General features: G+C 40.0%; 1 protein-coding gene and 1 non-coding gene across 3 annotated transcripts; both read right to left on the bottom strand.

The window, feature by feature from the left end:
* Positions 1 to 1,155: 1,155 nt before the first annotated feature.
* On the bottom strand, positions 1,156 to 1,228 carry trnaa-agc. The gene has a single exon. It is a non-coding gene; the product is annotated as a tRNA-Ala (tRNA).
* Positions 1,229 to 7,668: 6,440 nt separating this feature from the next.
* Positions 7,669 to 15,023, bottom strand: mapre3a (microtubule-associated protein, RP/EB family, member 3a). 2 transcript variants are annotated; one of them, XM_047345308.1, is made up of 7 exons: positions 14,870 to 15,023; positions 12,804 to 12,931; positions 12,561 to 12,706; positions 12,277 to 12,469; positions 10,027 to 10,169; positions 9,211 to 9,363; positions 7,669 to 8,987 (listed from the first exon to the last, which is right to left on the bottom strand). In XM_047345308.1, the coding sequence occupies exons 2-7, from the start codon at positions 12,922 to 12,924 to the stop codon at positions 8,919 to 8,921; spliced, it is 825 nt and encodes a 274-aa protein (XP_047201264.1). In that variant the 5' UTR covers positions 12,925 to 12,931; positions 14,870 to 15,023; the 3' UTR covers positions 7,669 to 8,918. The 2 variants fall into 2 exon arrangements, with proteins under 2 accessions (XP_047201264.1, XP_047201265.1); XM_047345309.1 differs by having other exon boundaries at positions 12,313 to 12,469.
* Positions 15,024 to 16,282: the final 1,259 nt, after the last annotated feature.

Here is a 16,282-nt window from a genome sequence, read left to right as displayed (position 1 = left end):
ATTAATCCTAACAATTGAACAGTGCAGTCAGATTCAGTTATTTATTCAAAATTGGATACAAAGTTTTTCTATCTAAGGAAACCCAGCAGATTGCATCAGATCAGAGATTTGTAGCAGTCACTCCTCCCGGATGAGCATGTAGAGACAGTGGACAGTCACTGGCGTTGACTTTGCAGCAATCCCTCATACTGAGCATGCATGTAGCGACAGTGGAGAGGAAAAACTCCCTTTTAACAGGAAGAAACCTCCAGCAGAACCAGGCTCAGTGTGAGCGGCCATCTGCCACAACCGACTGGGGGCTTGAGAGAACAGAGCAGAGACACAAAGAGAACAAAGAAGCACTGATCCAGGAGTACTTTCTATGGGAAGGAAAAGTAAATGTTAATGGATGTAGCTCCTTTAGTCGTTTCACCTAGAAAGAAAGAACAGATAAACTCTGAGCCAGTTTTCAAGGTTAGAGTCTGAAAGAGAGCACATATAATTAGTTACAGTAAAAGGTCAGTCAGTAGCTATGTCTAGGAGAGAGAAAGGGTTAAACACTGAAAGACAGGGCCATGTGGGTCATCTGTAGAAGGTGAGCATTAAGTTGTTGCCAGCAGAAGCTTGGACAATGCCCCCCCTCCAGGAAGGTGTCACAGGTAGACACAGAGTCAGGCCAGGTGTAGCTTTTAGGAAGAAAAAAGAGAGTGAACATAATGTTAAAAGCTGAAATAACAGCAAATAATGCAAAATTGGAGAGTAGTGTGAGAATGTAGCGAAGAGGGTCAAAGTGGTCGTTATGTCCTCCAGCAGCCTAAGCCTGTAGCAACATAACTACAGAGATAGCTCAGGATAACCTAAGCCACTCTAACTATAAGCTTTATCAAAAAGGAAAGTTTTAAGTCTAGCCTTGAAGCTAATAAGTGTGAACTAAAATTGTTCGTAAATCACTTAGAGAAGATGCTAAAGTTGATGTCTGCTATAAATGTAAGTGAACTTTCTAAAATGTAAAGTAATACTGAATATCTACACTTACTTATATCTACAATTACCGTCAAAGTAGGAAGAAATGCGGGAAACGCAGGCATTTTATTTTAACACAGGTTAACATATCGAAATAAAAATAAAAATAAACTTTCCCACAGAAAAAATTTCGTCACCTAAGAAAAAAACGTTTGGAGGATGCGGGCATCGATCCCGCTACCTCTCGCATGCTAAGCGAGCGCTCTACCATCTGAGCTAATCCCCCTACAAGACGACAGACATGGCTGTGATGTCTTAAATCGTGAGCAATGAGATACATGAGATATAGGTCATCTCAATCTAAACCCGACCAGCCAATAGATGAGCGCCTCATAGTCCGGTGGGTCAATCACCTGCCGAGCTGATGACTTACTTTGGCTTGCTTTTGACCAATCACGCTTCACGTTCTGAATCCTCTATAAACTCTCGGAGTAACTTGGAAAGCCGTCATCGTTTCATCAACAACAGTCTGTACTTCTTTTGCAACCGTTAAGTTTAAACATATTTTCTTTTTTACATCTAAATGTATGACAGATTGTATGGTTTGTTTGTTTGTTTGTTTTGTTTTTTTTAACTTAGGTTCTATATTTTTATTACAAACAGCGCTCTGCGTATCACGTGGCGTCATGTTCATATTACCTCATTGGACTTGTTTATTAGAAATATTGAGTACACAACAAATACAGCAAATAATTTTCTCTGTGATGTACATCTCCGTTTTTACCCGATTGTTGCCTAAGTGCAGTAGCTCGTCAATGTCAGTATAGTATAGTAATAACTATTAATTATTGTACATTTATATGGCGATGTTTGCATCATAATCACGTTGTGCTGCTTCTATAATATTCTGTGCTCTATGTAGGTTGTGCCCAGCTAAATACAGTATGCTTAAGTGCTATTTCAATCACAGTTATGATCATAATTCTATGAATCATCAAACATGCGCGCCTAATATTTGATATTGTCAAACCCCCCCCAAAAATAAATAAGTAAACAGAAATTACGCTTAGTATTGTAGCAATAAGATAATAATTCACTGCTTCAGAGCAGCAGTGAATGCATAGTGAATAAATGTTGCTCATTTGTAAGTTCTTTGAAACTGATTGAAAAAAGTGACAGAAATCCAGTGTAATGATTGTTTTGTTATTTCAAACAATTTTTAAACAAGTAACTTTGTGTTTATGATTGCTTCCTTTCATAGTATGTATGCCAGGGGAGTAATCACCATCTCAGAAATGAGGGGGACATATTTTTCAGTCGTCTATTGAGATATCACCTCTCACTTTCAATCTTGGTGATTGTGTGGCTAGGGAGCCACACAATCACCAAGACCCACAGTACAGCTCCAGGGGACCGACTTTAGATCTTTAAACTACCAAAATTTAAAGCTTTAGCTACCAAACTCTGGTTGAGTTATCACAATGACCCTCTGACATCTACAGGGCAAATAGCCAGATCACTAAGTGCCAAATGACAACATTGACCCCTGACAACCCCTGCGAGCATACTAATCATTAGCTGTAGTGTCACATTATTCATACAGTATATGTGCTTTAACTCTCTAAGATTTTACACACTGTGTTTTGTATTCTAATACTTTCCTGCATGCTCCAGTTCTTGGACCTGATGGCATCCTTGGATGGGATAAGGTGCAGGATTTGGCTGAGTACCATGTGCATCAAGCTATGTTCACTGCACAAGTCTCCAAATAAGGACGGAGTCTGGCTTCCTCAGTGGACAAAAGTGCTCACCGACTACAACCACATCTGAAACCTGGTCCTGAACTGCCACACCCTGATTGAGGCCACCTCTCTTCAGCTTTTTGTCCTGAATCAGAGGACTCTTACACAGTGGTGAGCATAGTAGTTGTTTTTTTTTTACATAGACATTTGAAAGAAAAATATTGCTGTAAATTATAAAAATGACAATTTTCTGATTGCAGGTTTAATCAAAGGGAGAGCACCCAGGAGTTATGTGTCCTTACCCAGGGCCTTGCTGCTGAAGGTGGCATTGCTGTGGCCAGCTCACAGCTTCCGGCTCCACGGGAAAGGCTGGATCAAACTCCCTCCACATCAGGGCTCCGACATGAGTTTGTGCTTCCCCCAAACAGGGAGGGACAGGCTCCTAAGATGCGGCCAGGCAGACGACCGGCTAGTGCCACGGTTGTGCGGCCCATCGCCCCAGCAGCTCCTCTTCCACTCCCAGCTACTCTGCCACCACTCCAGTATAGTTTACTGTACCCTGGGTCAGTGGTGGTGGCAGCAGGTGCTGGTCAGCCTTCAGCTGCCTCTCCACTGGCTCCAACTCCAGTTTTACCTGCCACACAAGTGGCTCCTGCACCCACTGCCCCTGTCTCTGTATCCCGCTCCACTCAGAGGAATAGGCGACGTAGGGCAGAAGAGGAGGCCACTGAGGCCCCAAGTGGCAGTGCCACTTTCTGCCCCAGTAACTCAAATGGCAAATCTCTAGAGTGGCTGGTAGAACAGCGCCAGCTGAAGAGGCAGGGAAACCCATCCCATAATCTGGAGGTGGGATCACACCTGTAAATATTGTCTATAAGACTGTAAAAATGTAAACATGTAATTCAGGTTCAGTTCAAAAACAAGCTTCGCATCCTCCTCTCCTGCTCAGAGCCAAACAGACATTCCATCTTCCTTTGACCCACAGGACCCACAGCTGTCCAGTAACACCTCACATTTTTTATCTTCCACCTCAGCCCTAGACCCTTCTGCTTCTACATGTTTGCCTTCAACCATATTAGAAGATGCTGATGCTTCCTTTGCTTCCCACTTCCACCTGTGTGTCTCAAGAAGTCAGGTCAAGATGCAACTGGAGAGACTGAATAGGAATAAGGCTGCAGGTCCAGATCATGTCAGCCCTAGAGTCCTGAAGGCCTGTGCAGAGCAGCTCTGTGGGATTCTGCAGCACCTCTTCAACCTTAGCCTGGCCCAGAAGAAGGTTCCGGTGTTGTGGAAGACCTCCTGTCTTGTTCCGGTACCAAATAAAACTCACCCATCAGTCCTCAATGACTATAGACCTGTTGCCCTGACATCCCACATCATGAAGGTCCTAGAGAGACTCCTGTTGGCCCACCTGAGTAAGCAAACAGTAAACCATCAGGACCCCCTTCAGTTTGCTTATCGCTGTGGAGTTGGAGTTGAAGATGCCATCATACACCTGCTTCAACAAACCCACTGTCATCTGGACAAAGCCAGCAGCACTGTGAGGATCATGTTCTTTGATTTCTCCAGTTTATTTAATACAATCCAACCTGATTTGCTTTGTCAGAAACTCCAGAAGACTCAGGTGGAGCCCTCAACAATCTCCTGGATCAAAGACTACCTGACAAACAGACCACAGTTTGTGAGACTGAAGGGTTGTGAGTCTAACCAGGTAGTCAGCAGCACAGGAGCACCACAGGGGACTGTACTCTCACCATTCCTATTCACTCTGTACACCTCAAACTTCCAGTACAAGACAGACTCCTGTCATCTGCAGAAATACTCGGATGATTCTGCAGTTGTGGGGTGGATCAGAGATGGACAAGAAGCTGAGTACAGGAAGGTGGTGGACCGCTTTGTGGCATGGTGTGGAAACAATCATCTCATTTTGAACGTGACTAAAACAAAGGAGATGATTGTAGATTTTAAGAGAAACAGGAATAAGTCAAAAACTATTTCTATCATGGGAGAAGAAGTGGAGGTGGTGGAGGAGTATAAATACCTCGGTGTTCACCTGGACAACAGACTAGAGTGGAGATGCAACTGTGAAGCCGTCTACAAGAAGGGACAGAGCAGACTGTACTTCTCGAGGAAGCTTGGGTCCTTTGGTGTTTGCAGCAAGATGCTGCATATCTTCTATAAGTCTGTTGTGGAAAGTGTGATCTCTTCTGCCATCATCTGCTGGGGAAGCAGCATCAGAGCCAGGGACTTAAAAAAGCTCAACAAGCTGATAAAGAAGGCTGGCTCTGTTCTGGGGACTCCTCTGGAACCTCTGGAGATCATTGTGGAAAGACGGATTCTTCATAAAATGAAGAACATTATGGAGAACCCTGAGCATCCTCTTCATGAGACTGTCCTACAACAACAGAGTGTCTTCAGTCAGAGGCTTCTTCAGATCTGCTGTAAGACGGAGCGCTACAGGAGATCCTTCCTACCCACAGCCATCAGCATCTACAACGGCTCTTTGAGGAAACCTTCATAATATGAGCTATAACAACATTTAATTTCCCTTTGGGATTAATAAAGTATTTTTGAATTGAATTGAATTTGAATGTAAATAGATCTTTATACTTACCCAACCAATACAATCATTACCATGTAAATAATCTTACCTTTTCAGCTACCTTCTATATTTCTGTATTATGTCATGTTTTTATTTTATTTATACTACTAAATAATGTCCTTATATTATTTATATTATATTATAATACATTATTATTTATATTGTTGTTTATAAATGGAAGCGTGTTGTGTGTGGTACTCTGTTTTTGTGAATAAATGGTGATTGACTGATTCTGATTCAATGTGCTGCTTTCTAATAGTCTTGGATTGGATTAGTGGGGTGTCAGCCTCAGTCCTAACGGGGTTTTGTAGGTCACGCTAGCACCATGCATTACGGTAGTAGCCCGAAGAGGACTTTTCAAAATAAAAGCAGTATGCTTCACTTATATTGGCTGGAGTGGGTTGACGTCATTCTTGCTGCTCTGTGTTCTAATTTTAGTTTTCAGGTCCGACTGTGAATATGGAGATATATTAGTACTTTTTTCATAGTATTATATGCTTGTTGGTGTGTTCATCAATTTAGAGCCCATTATTTCCCATTGGATTCAATAATAAATAAATAAAAATCCAGTGAATACTTTCAATTCAGGATGACAGTAGGACACCTCCAGATGTTGCTCACCAAACTTCACCAACATCTGATGAGGAATTTCAAAATTAAAGCCCCTCAAATTCTGTTTTTTAAACTTTTTTTTACTAAATTGTTGTCAATGTGGCAACAAAACTGCCTGTTTTCAGTGAATACTTTCAATTCTGGATGACAGTACCACACCTCCAGATGCTGCTCACCAAAGTTCACCTATATCTGATGTTGAATTCCAAAATTAAAGCCCTCAAAATCTCTATTTTTCTAATTTATCTAAATTGCTGAGTTCATTTATTTGCATAGTGACAACCTCTATCCACTGACAATTTACCTGACCAATAAAATTAGAACACGGATGCAAGAATGACGTCAACCCACTCCAGCCGATATACGTAAAACATACTGCTTTTAATTTGAAATGTCTTCTTCCGGCTGCTACCGTAATGCATGGTGTTAGCGTGACCTACAGAACTCCGTGAGGGCTTGCTTGACCGCAGTCTGCGTTCAGTGACATCAGGATCTGGTCTTTGCCTCGGTCCAAGACTTTCCATTTCTTAATCGTAGCCTTGCCTTGGTTGATTTACAAATATGTTTTCGGTCTTTTTAGTATTTTGGGGTCCAGTTCTGCTTCACCTCAATTTATATAACGCCTCACATTTTCCTCAACCAACCTAAAACGCATGGCAGAATTCATGGTAGACTTTATGATGGTGAGCTGGCCAGATCCTGTTGCACCAATCCACAAACTATGACACTTTAAGTTCAATGCTTTACAGTTGGTTATGATTCAATTCTGTTTTAGACTAACCTGTTCAATAAGCATTTGTTTTCAAAAGTCCTGGTCTTGCTCTACGGTCTCCCTTCATGTTTTTCTTCGAGTTTCCACCTTGCGCAGCTCCCATGAAGGTTAAACTTGTGCTGTTTTTTTCTGATGTCTAGATAGCATCTTCATATTACCAGTAGCAAGAGCCTGCTGTTGGTCTGGTGTGAGCATTTTAGGGAAGAGTTGTTGGAGACTTCTTTTAGCATCTTTCAAGCCCCTTTTGGTATGGACTTTCTTGGACACACAAGGTCACCCATGAGGTGTCCAAGAAAGTCCAAATGATGTTTTATTAATTTTTTATTAATGAGGTTTTCCTTGTACATCTGATATTATACACCTGTGTGTAATTTTTGATATTTTACATGGGAATACATTTTTTAAATTATATTTTACAAAAAGTTTTAAGAGGTCTTTTTAGTTTTTATTGCTAAATTATATTACTTGAATCTCCCAGTATTGTTAGGATTTATTTTATTTATTCATATGTCCAAATATGTCAAATAAACATAGGCTGTCATAGAATGTCCTTTGTTTTTTTGTTTTTTTTACATGACTGTAGCTCTATTTCATCTTAATACAGTGTAATCATGAATAATAGTGCTCTTAGTCACATGTTACTTTCTATGGTACTGCACGTATGAGACTCCCATGGACATCTTTTTTAGGGATATTTAAGGTCAGCCAATCCTTTTAATATAGCCCAGAAAAGTTTTGAAATTTTAGTCCAAATTGAACCAAATTTTCTAATAATATATGGTAATTTATATCACAGCTGATTCTCTTATATAAGTTATACAATTGAAATGCAATATCCGCTATGATAAAATCTACAATCATCTATGAGAAATAATGGAAAATATGGCATATCTCCAAGTTTTCTCCTCTGCACTTGAAGCTTGAAATTTAGAGACACGTTAAAGTTTTGCAAATAGCCAAAGAGTAATCAGATCTTTTCACACAAGACACAACAAAGACATTGTTCAACAACTGTGTATTTATTGAAAACTCAAAAGATGATTGTTCTGTGGACATGGTCAATGAATGCATGTTCCAGCAGGCTGATGACAGCCAGTTTACAAATTAAAAATATCTTAGGGAAAGAAAACGAAGTGTCTTTGTTTAACTGGATAGTAATGATAACCAGTCAACTGACCACAGATCAGAACTTTCCTTCAGATGGCAACTAAACTCTGAACATCTTTTCAGCAAATTAGACATAAAAACACAATCATTTTAGTGATAAGAGAGCCATCATGTAGAAATGTGTCTGTATTGATTTGTGTAAACTGCTACATAACCATATTTTTAGTCTGCAGGTTAAGCTTAAAGGCCAGTGCATTGTCAGCCTATAGGATACTGTGGGAATAAACCAGAATCTTGCGACAACTTACAAAATCTTCACATAAAGTACATATACAAAATGTCACTCATTCACAGTCACTGTGTAACATTCTCATGCTCAGATATGTTGCTCATAAATAAGGAATATTTGCAGAGCAATGATCACGTTTCTGAAGTCATCACACCGAACAACTTTCTTCGGCATTTTCACATGCTTAAAACCCGCCGCAAACAAAAACACAAAAGCTTGACGCGGACCCAAGCACAAACCGCAGCACACATGGCCTTGGTTTTCATTTTACATACAGTAGGTTTGCAACAGTTCTGCTACAGAAACAAACTTCTACCACTACAGAAATTCAACTGAAACAAAATAAAAGTTAAATAAATAGGATTAAAAGTTACTCAAAAGTCACTTTTGTTACTGATTTAGTGGCTCAAGGAGTGTCATGATGGCACATGAGCAGTGTTGATCTGTGCTCTAACAGTAGTATTAACAGCACATACAAAGTCAAATAAATAAAATAAAAAAAAAACAGTATTCATTTAGAAATCAATATTGTTAACCGTTACAGACAGAAACTCAGCCATTGTTGTAACTCCACTTCTGTTTTGTACATTGCTCATGCTAAAATCACTGGGATATTATCTTACATTACTATTACTGTTGCTGTGTAAGTGAAAGCAAGGAGGAACAGCAAATAATAGGAAGGAACTGTTGTGGAAAGACATTTAGAGGGTGGAGGTTAGCAACAGATATACAGGTGATTAAGAAAGAAAAAGAGACAGAGAGCAGGGATAAGGAGGAGGATTTAGAAAGCGTGCAGAGAGTAGAAAAAATCTGGCCAAAAAAGAAAAGAAAGCTGGTGGAGGTGGTGGGAGTTCAGTATTCATCCTGGTCCAGGTGACCTTGTTCATCGAGGTCATCCTCATCTGGAGGGGCAAAGCCTTCCTAAGATATAGAAAAAATGGACATCCCTCAGATTTCTATTTTCTTTTAATTGACTTGATAACAATGACAAAAAAAAACATGTTTTGATCATCTATCTCTAATAGTTACAGATACGTCTCTTGAAATCACACTGTAAAACCTTTAAAGATCGAATACATATGGGAAATGTTTTGTTAAAGACCAGTGAAAATTAAATATAACATGAGTCCTAATGGACAGGTACCTCTGTTGCATAGAGAATGTGAATTATCCTGCTGAGGACAGGATTGTTTTCACTCTCATGTTCTTGGCAGATGAGCTCAATGTCCCGTAGTTTGCTGAAGTAGAAGTCTCTCTCTTTCTCTAGACCATCGACTGTCAGTTTTAACTCCATCAACTGAGGAAGAGAAAACAATATGTTGATGGTTTAGATAATCAATGAACACTTTCATTTACATACAGTAAGTAAGATTTGTATTGAATTGCAATGATCTAAAAGGGATGGTATAGATTTTTCCAAATTTGGTTACGTTAAAACGTTAATTAAGTTCAGTTCAATTTAGTTTATTAATATAGCACCAATTCACAACAAATATCGTCTCAAGGCACTTTACACAAGAAAAAAAAGTTACACGTGGTTAATCTCTAATCTGCAGTTGATAAGACACTCATTTGGCGACTTTATTTGAATTGTATTCAGATTAGTTGGTCCAGAAGGCTGAAGCTAATAGCTAAAAAACAAACTTCTACCATCTTAAAGGGGACATATCATGCTTTTAAATCCTTCCTTTTCACATTTAAATCATACAGTTGTGGTCTATATAAAGTGGAACTGCAATGCTTTGGTCGGAATTCCTTGTTATTGTAGCCCCACAGGCTCCTCCTTTACCCCTGTTCTGAGGAGCATCTGAGAGCCAAATTGATTAGAAAATGTCAACAATGGAAGACTTGTCCATCCAGACAGAGTCTGACCCAGAACGAGAGGGGAATGAAGACGACAAATCTGCAGAACGATGAGGAGAGAACAGTAAGACGGTTCGTTAGCTTTGTGCAACTCTACCTGTTGATTTAGCTCCATGATCTCGGCATCACTGCCCCCATTTCTGGACAAAGATGGATTCTTCCTTATGGCAGGCATGTTGTGCTGGACTCGCTGTAGTGTTGGCATGTTTTTAGGAACTGTTGGAGATGTTCGCTGTGGTCCTGGAGTTGTCAGAGACAGGGGAAACTCGTCAGCATTTCTTTGTAAACCAGTCAGATCACTGCACTTGGCGACAGATCAAGCACATCTAGAGCACTAATGCTGTCAGCTCGTGGCATGATGTGCCTTTGATATGCCATACTAGAGAAAATAGTTTTGACTATTTTTATTATAAACCTGATATTAAATACATGTTACATGAAGTTAGCGATCAAAATTATGCATTTAATTAAATTGTAAAACGGTTGAGAAGTTTGCTTCTTTAATAAAAAATAAAAAAAAGTGCTGAGGTCTCAAAGACAAAACATGCCAACACGCATAACTACAGTTCTCAAAATAAGTGCAGTCATCCTGCCCATTTCCACCCACACAGCTAAGTAGTGACAGAGTCTCAAAGCTGGTTTTTGACACACTACAGCTCAATGGAGATTGTTCTCCGTGGTTTTCAAGCTACTGAACAAGACACACATTTTGTTATTAATCTGAAAGCAGTTTTGTTTTTTGTTAATCAGACCAGCTTTTGGAACAATATGGGTACATCTGAATATATTAGAAAATCATTGGAAAGTTAATTTGAGTAATTCAATTGATTACACAGTGATGTATTTCAAGCCTTTATTTCTTTAACTTTTCAATGATTACGACTCACAGCAAATCAAAACCTAAAATTCTTCTTCTCAAAAAATATCAGAAAATGCATAACACAGAAATGTTACGTTATGGCCTATGCAATTATGTAGAAGACTGCTGACTTGACAGTTGTCCACCAGAAAGTCTCTAACAGCCTCCACAATGAGGTTAAAACCCAAAAGGTAATTGCTGAAGAAGCTGGCTTTTCACAGAATGGTGTATGCAAGTTGGAAAGTTAAGTGGAAGAAAGAAGTGTTGAATTAACAGGGATAACTGCAGCCTTGAGAAGATGAGAAGCAAATCCCATTCAAAGGTTTGGGGATAATTTTCTAAGGTATGGGCTGCAGCTGGATTCTTAGCTTAATAGCCACCACACTGACGTATCCAGGATATGGGCTACAGCTGTCTCATTTCTTGAGTTAAGCAAGTCCTGACTCAGACAGAACTTTAGAAGTGTCTTACCTAGGCTAAGGAGAAAAAAGATTAGATTGTGGTCCAAAGTCCTCCCTTAAGATTAAACAAGCTATCACTTGCTACTTGCATTTCATTTAAAAAAACACAGAGAGCGAAGGATAAGCTGAGAGGCACAGAATCCAATTTCCAATGTCCAGTATGAGCACTCAATGCTTCCCTTTGCTTAGAAGCTTTATGGAGATGCTGATTTCATTTTTCTGCAGGACTTGAGACCTGATCCCACTGCCAAAAGTTTCTGCTTTAAAGACCATGGTATCACTTTGCTTGATAGGCCAGCGAACTGATCTGACCTAATTGACAAACTGTTGTCTGGGGGACAATGAGAGATAACAGACCCAACAAAGCAGATGCGTTGAATGCTGCAAACAAAGCATTCTGGGCTTGTTGAAAACCTCAGCAGATCCACAGGCCTCCATGCCAACCTGCACCGATGCAGCAATTTATACAAAAAGAGCTCCAACCAAGTATTGGATATACTGTCCAGTATATGGACATACTATTAAGTAGGCCTACATTTCTAAATTAAAAATACCTTTTTTTGGATTCTGTGCAATATATATATATTTTTCAGATTTTTATAAGCTGTAGGGCATAATCATCAAAATGAGCAGAAATAACCTTTGAAATACATCCCCCATGTGTGCAATAAATTTACATAATATGTTAAACTTTTTTTTTATTACTACAATAAATTAACTTTTAAATGATATTCTAATGATATTCTAATTTATTTAGATAATGCTGTAGTTGCGAGAGCTGTGTGGTGAAGAATACAGGTGAATATATAAAATATTTTTGTTCATGTTTTAGAAGCAACGCTGCATCCCTCTATGCACTGTGGTGTTAACCACAGCCCCACAGTGTCACAGGTCTGCAGATGCTGAGCAGTGAAATTAGCCCGTCACTCTGTGAATCCTGCTGCTAACAGTTGCTTACAGCGAGCGTTTTTGAGCCATCCAAAAGCTCAGCAAGGCCGTGCAGCAAAGCCAAAGGTGTTTGGTTTACCTGGGTTTCTCTTTGGTTTGTGGATAAAGTGATCACCTGGATTGGGGGCAGGGGCCACATCCTGCCCCTGTCTGGCTAGCATGGGGTTGTACTCCTTCCCGTCGTAGTTGGCATCGAAGAACTTCTTGAACCACTGCACGAATTCAAAGTTGTCCTGGAATTTTCCTTTAACAAGCTTTTCTACTGGAATTATCTGGACAGTGAAAACAAGAAATATCTTTGAGTCTTCATGTGAGGGGTTAGTTAGATTTGTAAGGTAAAAGTAGGGGATGAACGATGCTTACTTTGTCAACACTCATCCTTTTGAAAGCTGCTTGAAGAACTTTGAAGTTGTGTATAAATTCATGCTCCAGTTTGGCTTGAAATTTGACCTTTTTTAGAAGAATGCAACCCGGAAATAACATGTCCATGAACTGGCAATACGCTGCTCCTGGAGAATACAAACGGACAACAATTTGTTTGTGTTAGATCAATGGAGACACGTCAGCAGGTGTAGCTGAAGAATCTCCTTTTTTGCTTGAGCTCACCTGAACAGAGCTGCTCGATCTTGGTGTACGTGAGATGTAGGGAATCGTTGACCCATGCAAGCATGTCATGGCGGCTGAGGTTGTCAATGGACACGGATGTTGCGTGCACATTCACTGCCATCCCCTTCCTGAGAAAAACAACAACTATTTCAGTTGGCGTTCTTTGTTCATTTCAATTAAATTTTCATCGGGACAGAGAATTTCCTCAATTGGCTACTGTATATACTTTTAAACACTGATTACCTTTCAATAAATGCGGAGTGGAAGGGAAATTAAACACAGCTTTTCATGTTTTTATTGTAAAATTGCCCTGTATCTAGCTCCATCTTCTGTATCTTCCCATCGACTGTGAACAGCTTCCATGTCCCTGCAGAGGAACCATATGCCTCCACTGCATGATGCTGCCATCACCATGTTTCACTGTTGGGATGATCTATTCAGAGTGGTGTGCGATGTTAGTTGTCCAAAACACATAGCATTTCATCTGTAGGCCAGAAAGTTACATTTTGGTCTCATCTGACCACAACTCCTTCTTTCACATGTTTGTGTCCCCTGTATGGCCTGTGGCAAACTACAAAAGTGCCTTTCTTTTAACAACAACTTTCCTCTTGCCTGATTTAACAGTTGTACTGAGAGATTCTCCCACACGAGCTGTAGAACCCTGAAGCTCCTCCAGTATTACTATGGGCCTCTTGGGTGCTTCTCTGCCAGCCAGTTTATGTGAATGCCAATGTCTTGGTATGTTTGACGATGTGCTATACTCCTTTTATGTTTGAATCATGGATTTGCCCATTGTAATGTTGAAAGCTTGGGATGTTGTTTTATAATCCAACCATGCATTAAACCTTCTCCACAACTTATCTCTGACCTGTCTGCTGTGTTCTTTGGTCGTCATGATGCTGTTTGTTCACTAATGTTCTCTAACAAACCTCTGAGGCCTTCACTGAACAGCTTTACTCATTCTGAGATTTATTTACTAATTTGAGGACCTCTGAAGGATGTGGATTGTATTTTTTTTTTTAGGGTTAACAAAGAAAAGGGGGCTGAATGCAAAAGAATTCAGTCATTTAAATTTGTAAAACAATTAAAACCACACATCATTTACCTTCCACTTCACAGTTAAGCACCACTTTGTGTTGTTCTTTGTGTTGTTCATCATACTTAGAAAATGCGATGGGTGGTACTTCTCTTGCCTTCACATGCTCATGTTGCAGCTGTGGATCTAGAAGACCCAATGTGACCTGTCACATAATGGCCTCTGGGAAATATATTTGATTTCTCATTGTAACGAGGTTTTAATCTACAGATGTGTTGTAAACATGATCCTCTGGTTAAACTGGACGAACTGGGGACGGGGAGGGATCACCGCTGTTGAGAGCAGCTGTTGACAGCTCCAGACTGAATGAACCAGTGATAATCTCCATGCACTGAGATTTACCTTTATAGATCATCACGTCATGTCAGTTTTACTACTAATAACTGAGTCATGTTTAAAGCTGGAATGTTCACTCTGACTGCAGCCTCAGCAGAGCGCATACCAGCATTTTCCAGTAGGGTTTAACTGCTTCACAATCACTGACATGATCATCATATGCACAAACCCCCCTATTATGAGACTCAATCACAGCGGCTCAGACACATATACGGCTACAGGAGTGCCTGTTATGAATAAGAATAAGCAGCACACGAAAGATCTCAGTCTATTCTCTATTATAGGAAGAAATGTGCGGGGCCTTGGGAAAAAGCTGCAGCAAAACCCTGAGAGGGAGCTGCTGAAGTCTGCAAATTATAAATGGGTGGAGGTCTGACATGTCGAGTCGGAGCTGAGAACAATAAATGCTCCCGTTAGCTGACGCTGGAAGCCTTTTGGTTAAAAAGCCGCAACGCTGGAGCTGATCTCCTAGCGGCCCCCTCTACAGGCCTCCTCGAATACCTCAGGACTGTCAGCGGAGGGGAAACATCTTCTCTGTGTGGGAGGTGAAGGAAAAACGCTCTTTCACGGGCAAAATAAGGAGCTGACGAGAAGGAGAGCGTGACAGAGCGGGAGTAAAGGTGCCGATACTCACTGTGTTCCGTGTTGTTATCTGGCTGGCAGTAGTCCTTATGGCAATGCGCGGTGCAGTGCTTGGTAACGGGCCGCCCAGTCTGAGCCTGCAACAATCCGGCTTCTACTGCGCAGGCGCCCGACTCCATGCTGTTAAAAGGCTCCTTATAAATAGGACCTTGGCCCGTTAAGAGACACATGATGTGTCGGGTTGGATTTTAAGCCTGTTAGTGACACGATTGAAGAGGTTCCCAAGAGGTCATGCCACACAACAAGTAGCTTATGTTGACGTTGTTTCTACTATTTGCTGAGATAAATTCACGGTGAAAAGAAGTAGTTCTAGGGCTTTACATATCAGCATGTAATAAAAAACAATCTGGTCTTTATGTGCTGACATTATTTAAATCAAACCCCTAGTGTAAACAAATAACATTGATTAAATTAAAACACAAAAAACCGAGAAGCTTTTGGCTGAATAAGTAGCGCCCATGCATCTAATTAAAGCACAATAAGCAGATCATCAGCAAAAAACTCTATAAAAGCAGGAGTCTTGGCAGTCACCTGCGCTGGAGCACACAGGTGTGTGTTAACAATGCCCAGAAGGAAAGAGATCAGTAGGGCCCTTAGAGAAGCAAATTGTCTGGGTTTTGGTCCCCCAAACATACAACCACACACAGGTCCACTTCCCAGACAAAGCACAGCAGAACAGAAAACAAAAAAACAAAAAACAAAAAGAAAAAACTAACAACAACATAGGTAGGTTGGATAGGTTAACAAAATTATAAAGTTAATGTTAGAAGTGAAACATTATTGAACGTCACATTTACAATTATGCTTGGATAAAACTTAAATGATGATTAAAATTTACTTCAGCCCAAATTTCCAAGTTTATAGTGCACTGTTTTCCTAGGCAGCCAGAACAGGAAACCTTAGTAACTAAAGAAATAAATTAAATGTTCTTCAGATAACATCATATAGAAATGATCTACAAAACTATAGTTTATGTATTTCTTTCTTGTTTGAATTGAATAATTTTACAATTTTATTTGAACAGGTAAGACAGAGGTTGTTATTAATAGAGTTGTCACCCTATTAAACATTCCATTATTTCAAAGGAAATGAAACAATTATATTGGACTTAAACACCAAAGATTAATACTTTTTCAGTTATTACACAAAAAATATCACCAAACTGTATATTGTACCTGTGGGAAAACTTTAAAATCCCTGCCCTCTAATGGCTGGTCTTGGCCCGTTTGGCTAAAATAATTTCAGTGAGAGGCATCTTGTAAGCACCAGTCTATGACATCATTATGAGGAAAGTTTGCTTAACGCCTCACTTTCAACCACAAGATTTTTGAGGGGTTTTGTTTCAAGTCACTCCCCGAAGGTCTCACAGATTCCTTAAATGCCCCCCGATACATGATAGATTGTA

The sequence above is a fragment of the Girardinichthys multiradiatus genome, chromosome 19 (genome assembly GCF_021462225.1).
Source record: "Girardinichthys multiradiatus isolate DD_20200921_A chromosome 19, DD_fGirMul_XY1, whole genome shotgun sequence".
In the NCBI taxonomy this organism is placed as follows: domain Eukaryota; kingdom Metazoa; phylum Chordata; class Actinopteri; order Cyprinodontiformes; family Goodeidae; genus Girardinichthys; species Girardinichthys multiradiatus.
Note: the sequence above shows the minus strand (reverse complement) of the source record. Positions and strands in the feature narration are given on the sequence as shown.

Bases quoted from the DNA above. Each gene is read 5' to 3' on its own strand.
- mapre3a (XM_047345308.1), bottom strand. From the start codon at position 12,924: ATGGCAGTGAATGTGCACGCAACATCCGTGTCCATTGACAACCTCAGC. The intron at 12,470-12,560 runs GTAAGCATCGTT...TTCACTGTCCAG, and splicing joins AAAGGATGAGTGTTGACAAA to ATAATTCCAGTAGAAAAGCT. The intron at 10,170-12,276 runs GTAAACCAAACA...TGACAACTCCAG, and splicing joins CAAACCAAAGAGAAACCCAG to GACCACAGCGAACATCTCCA.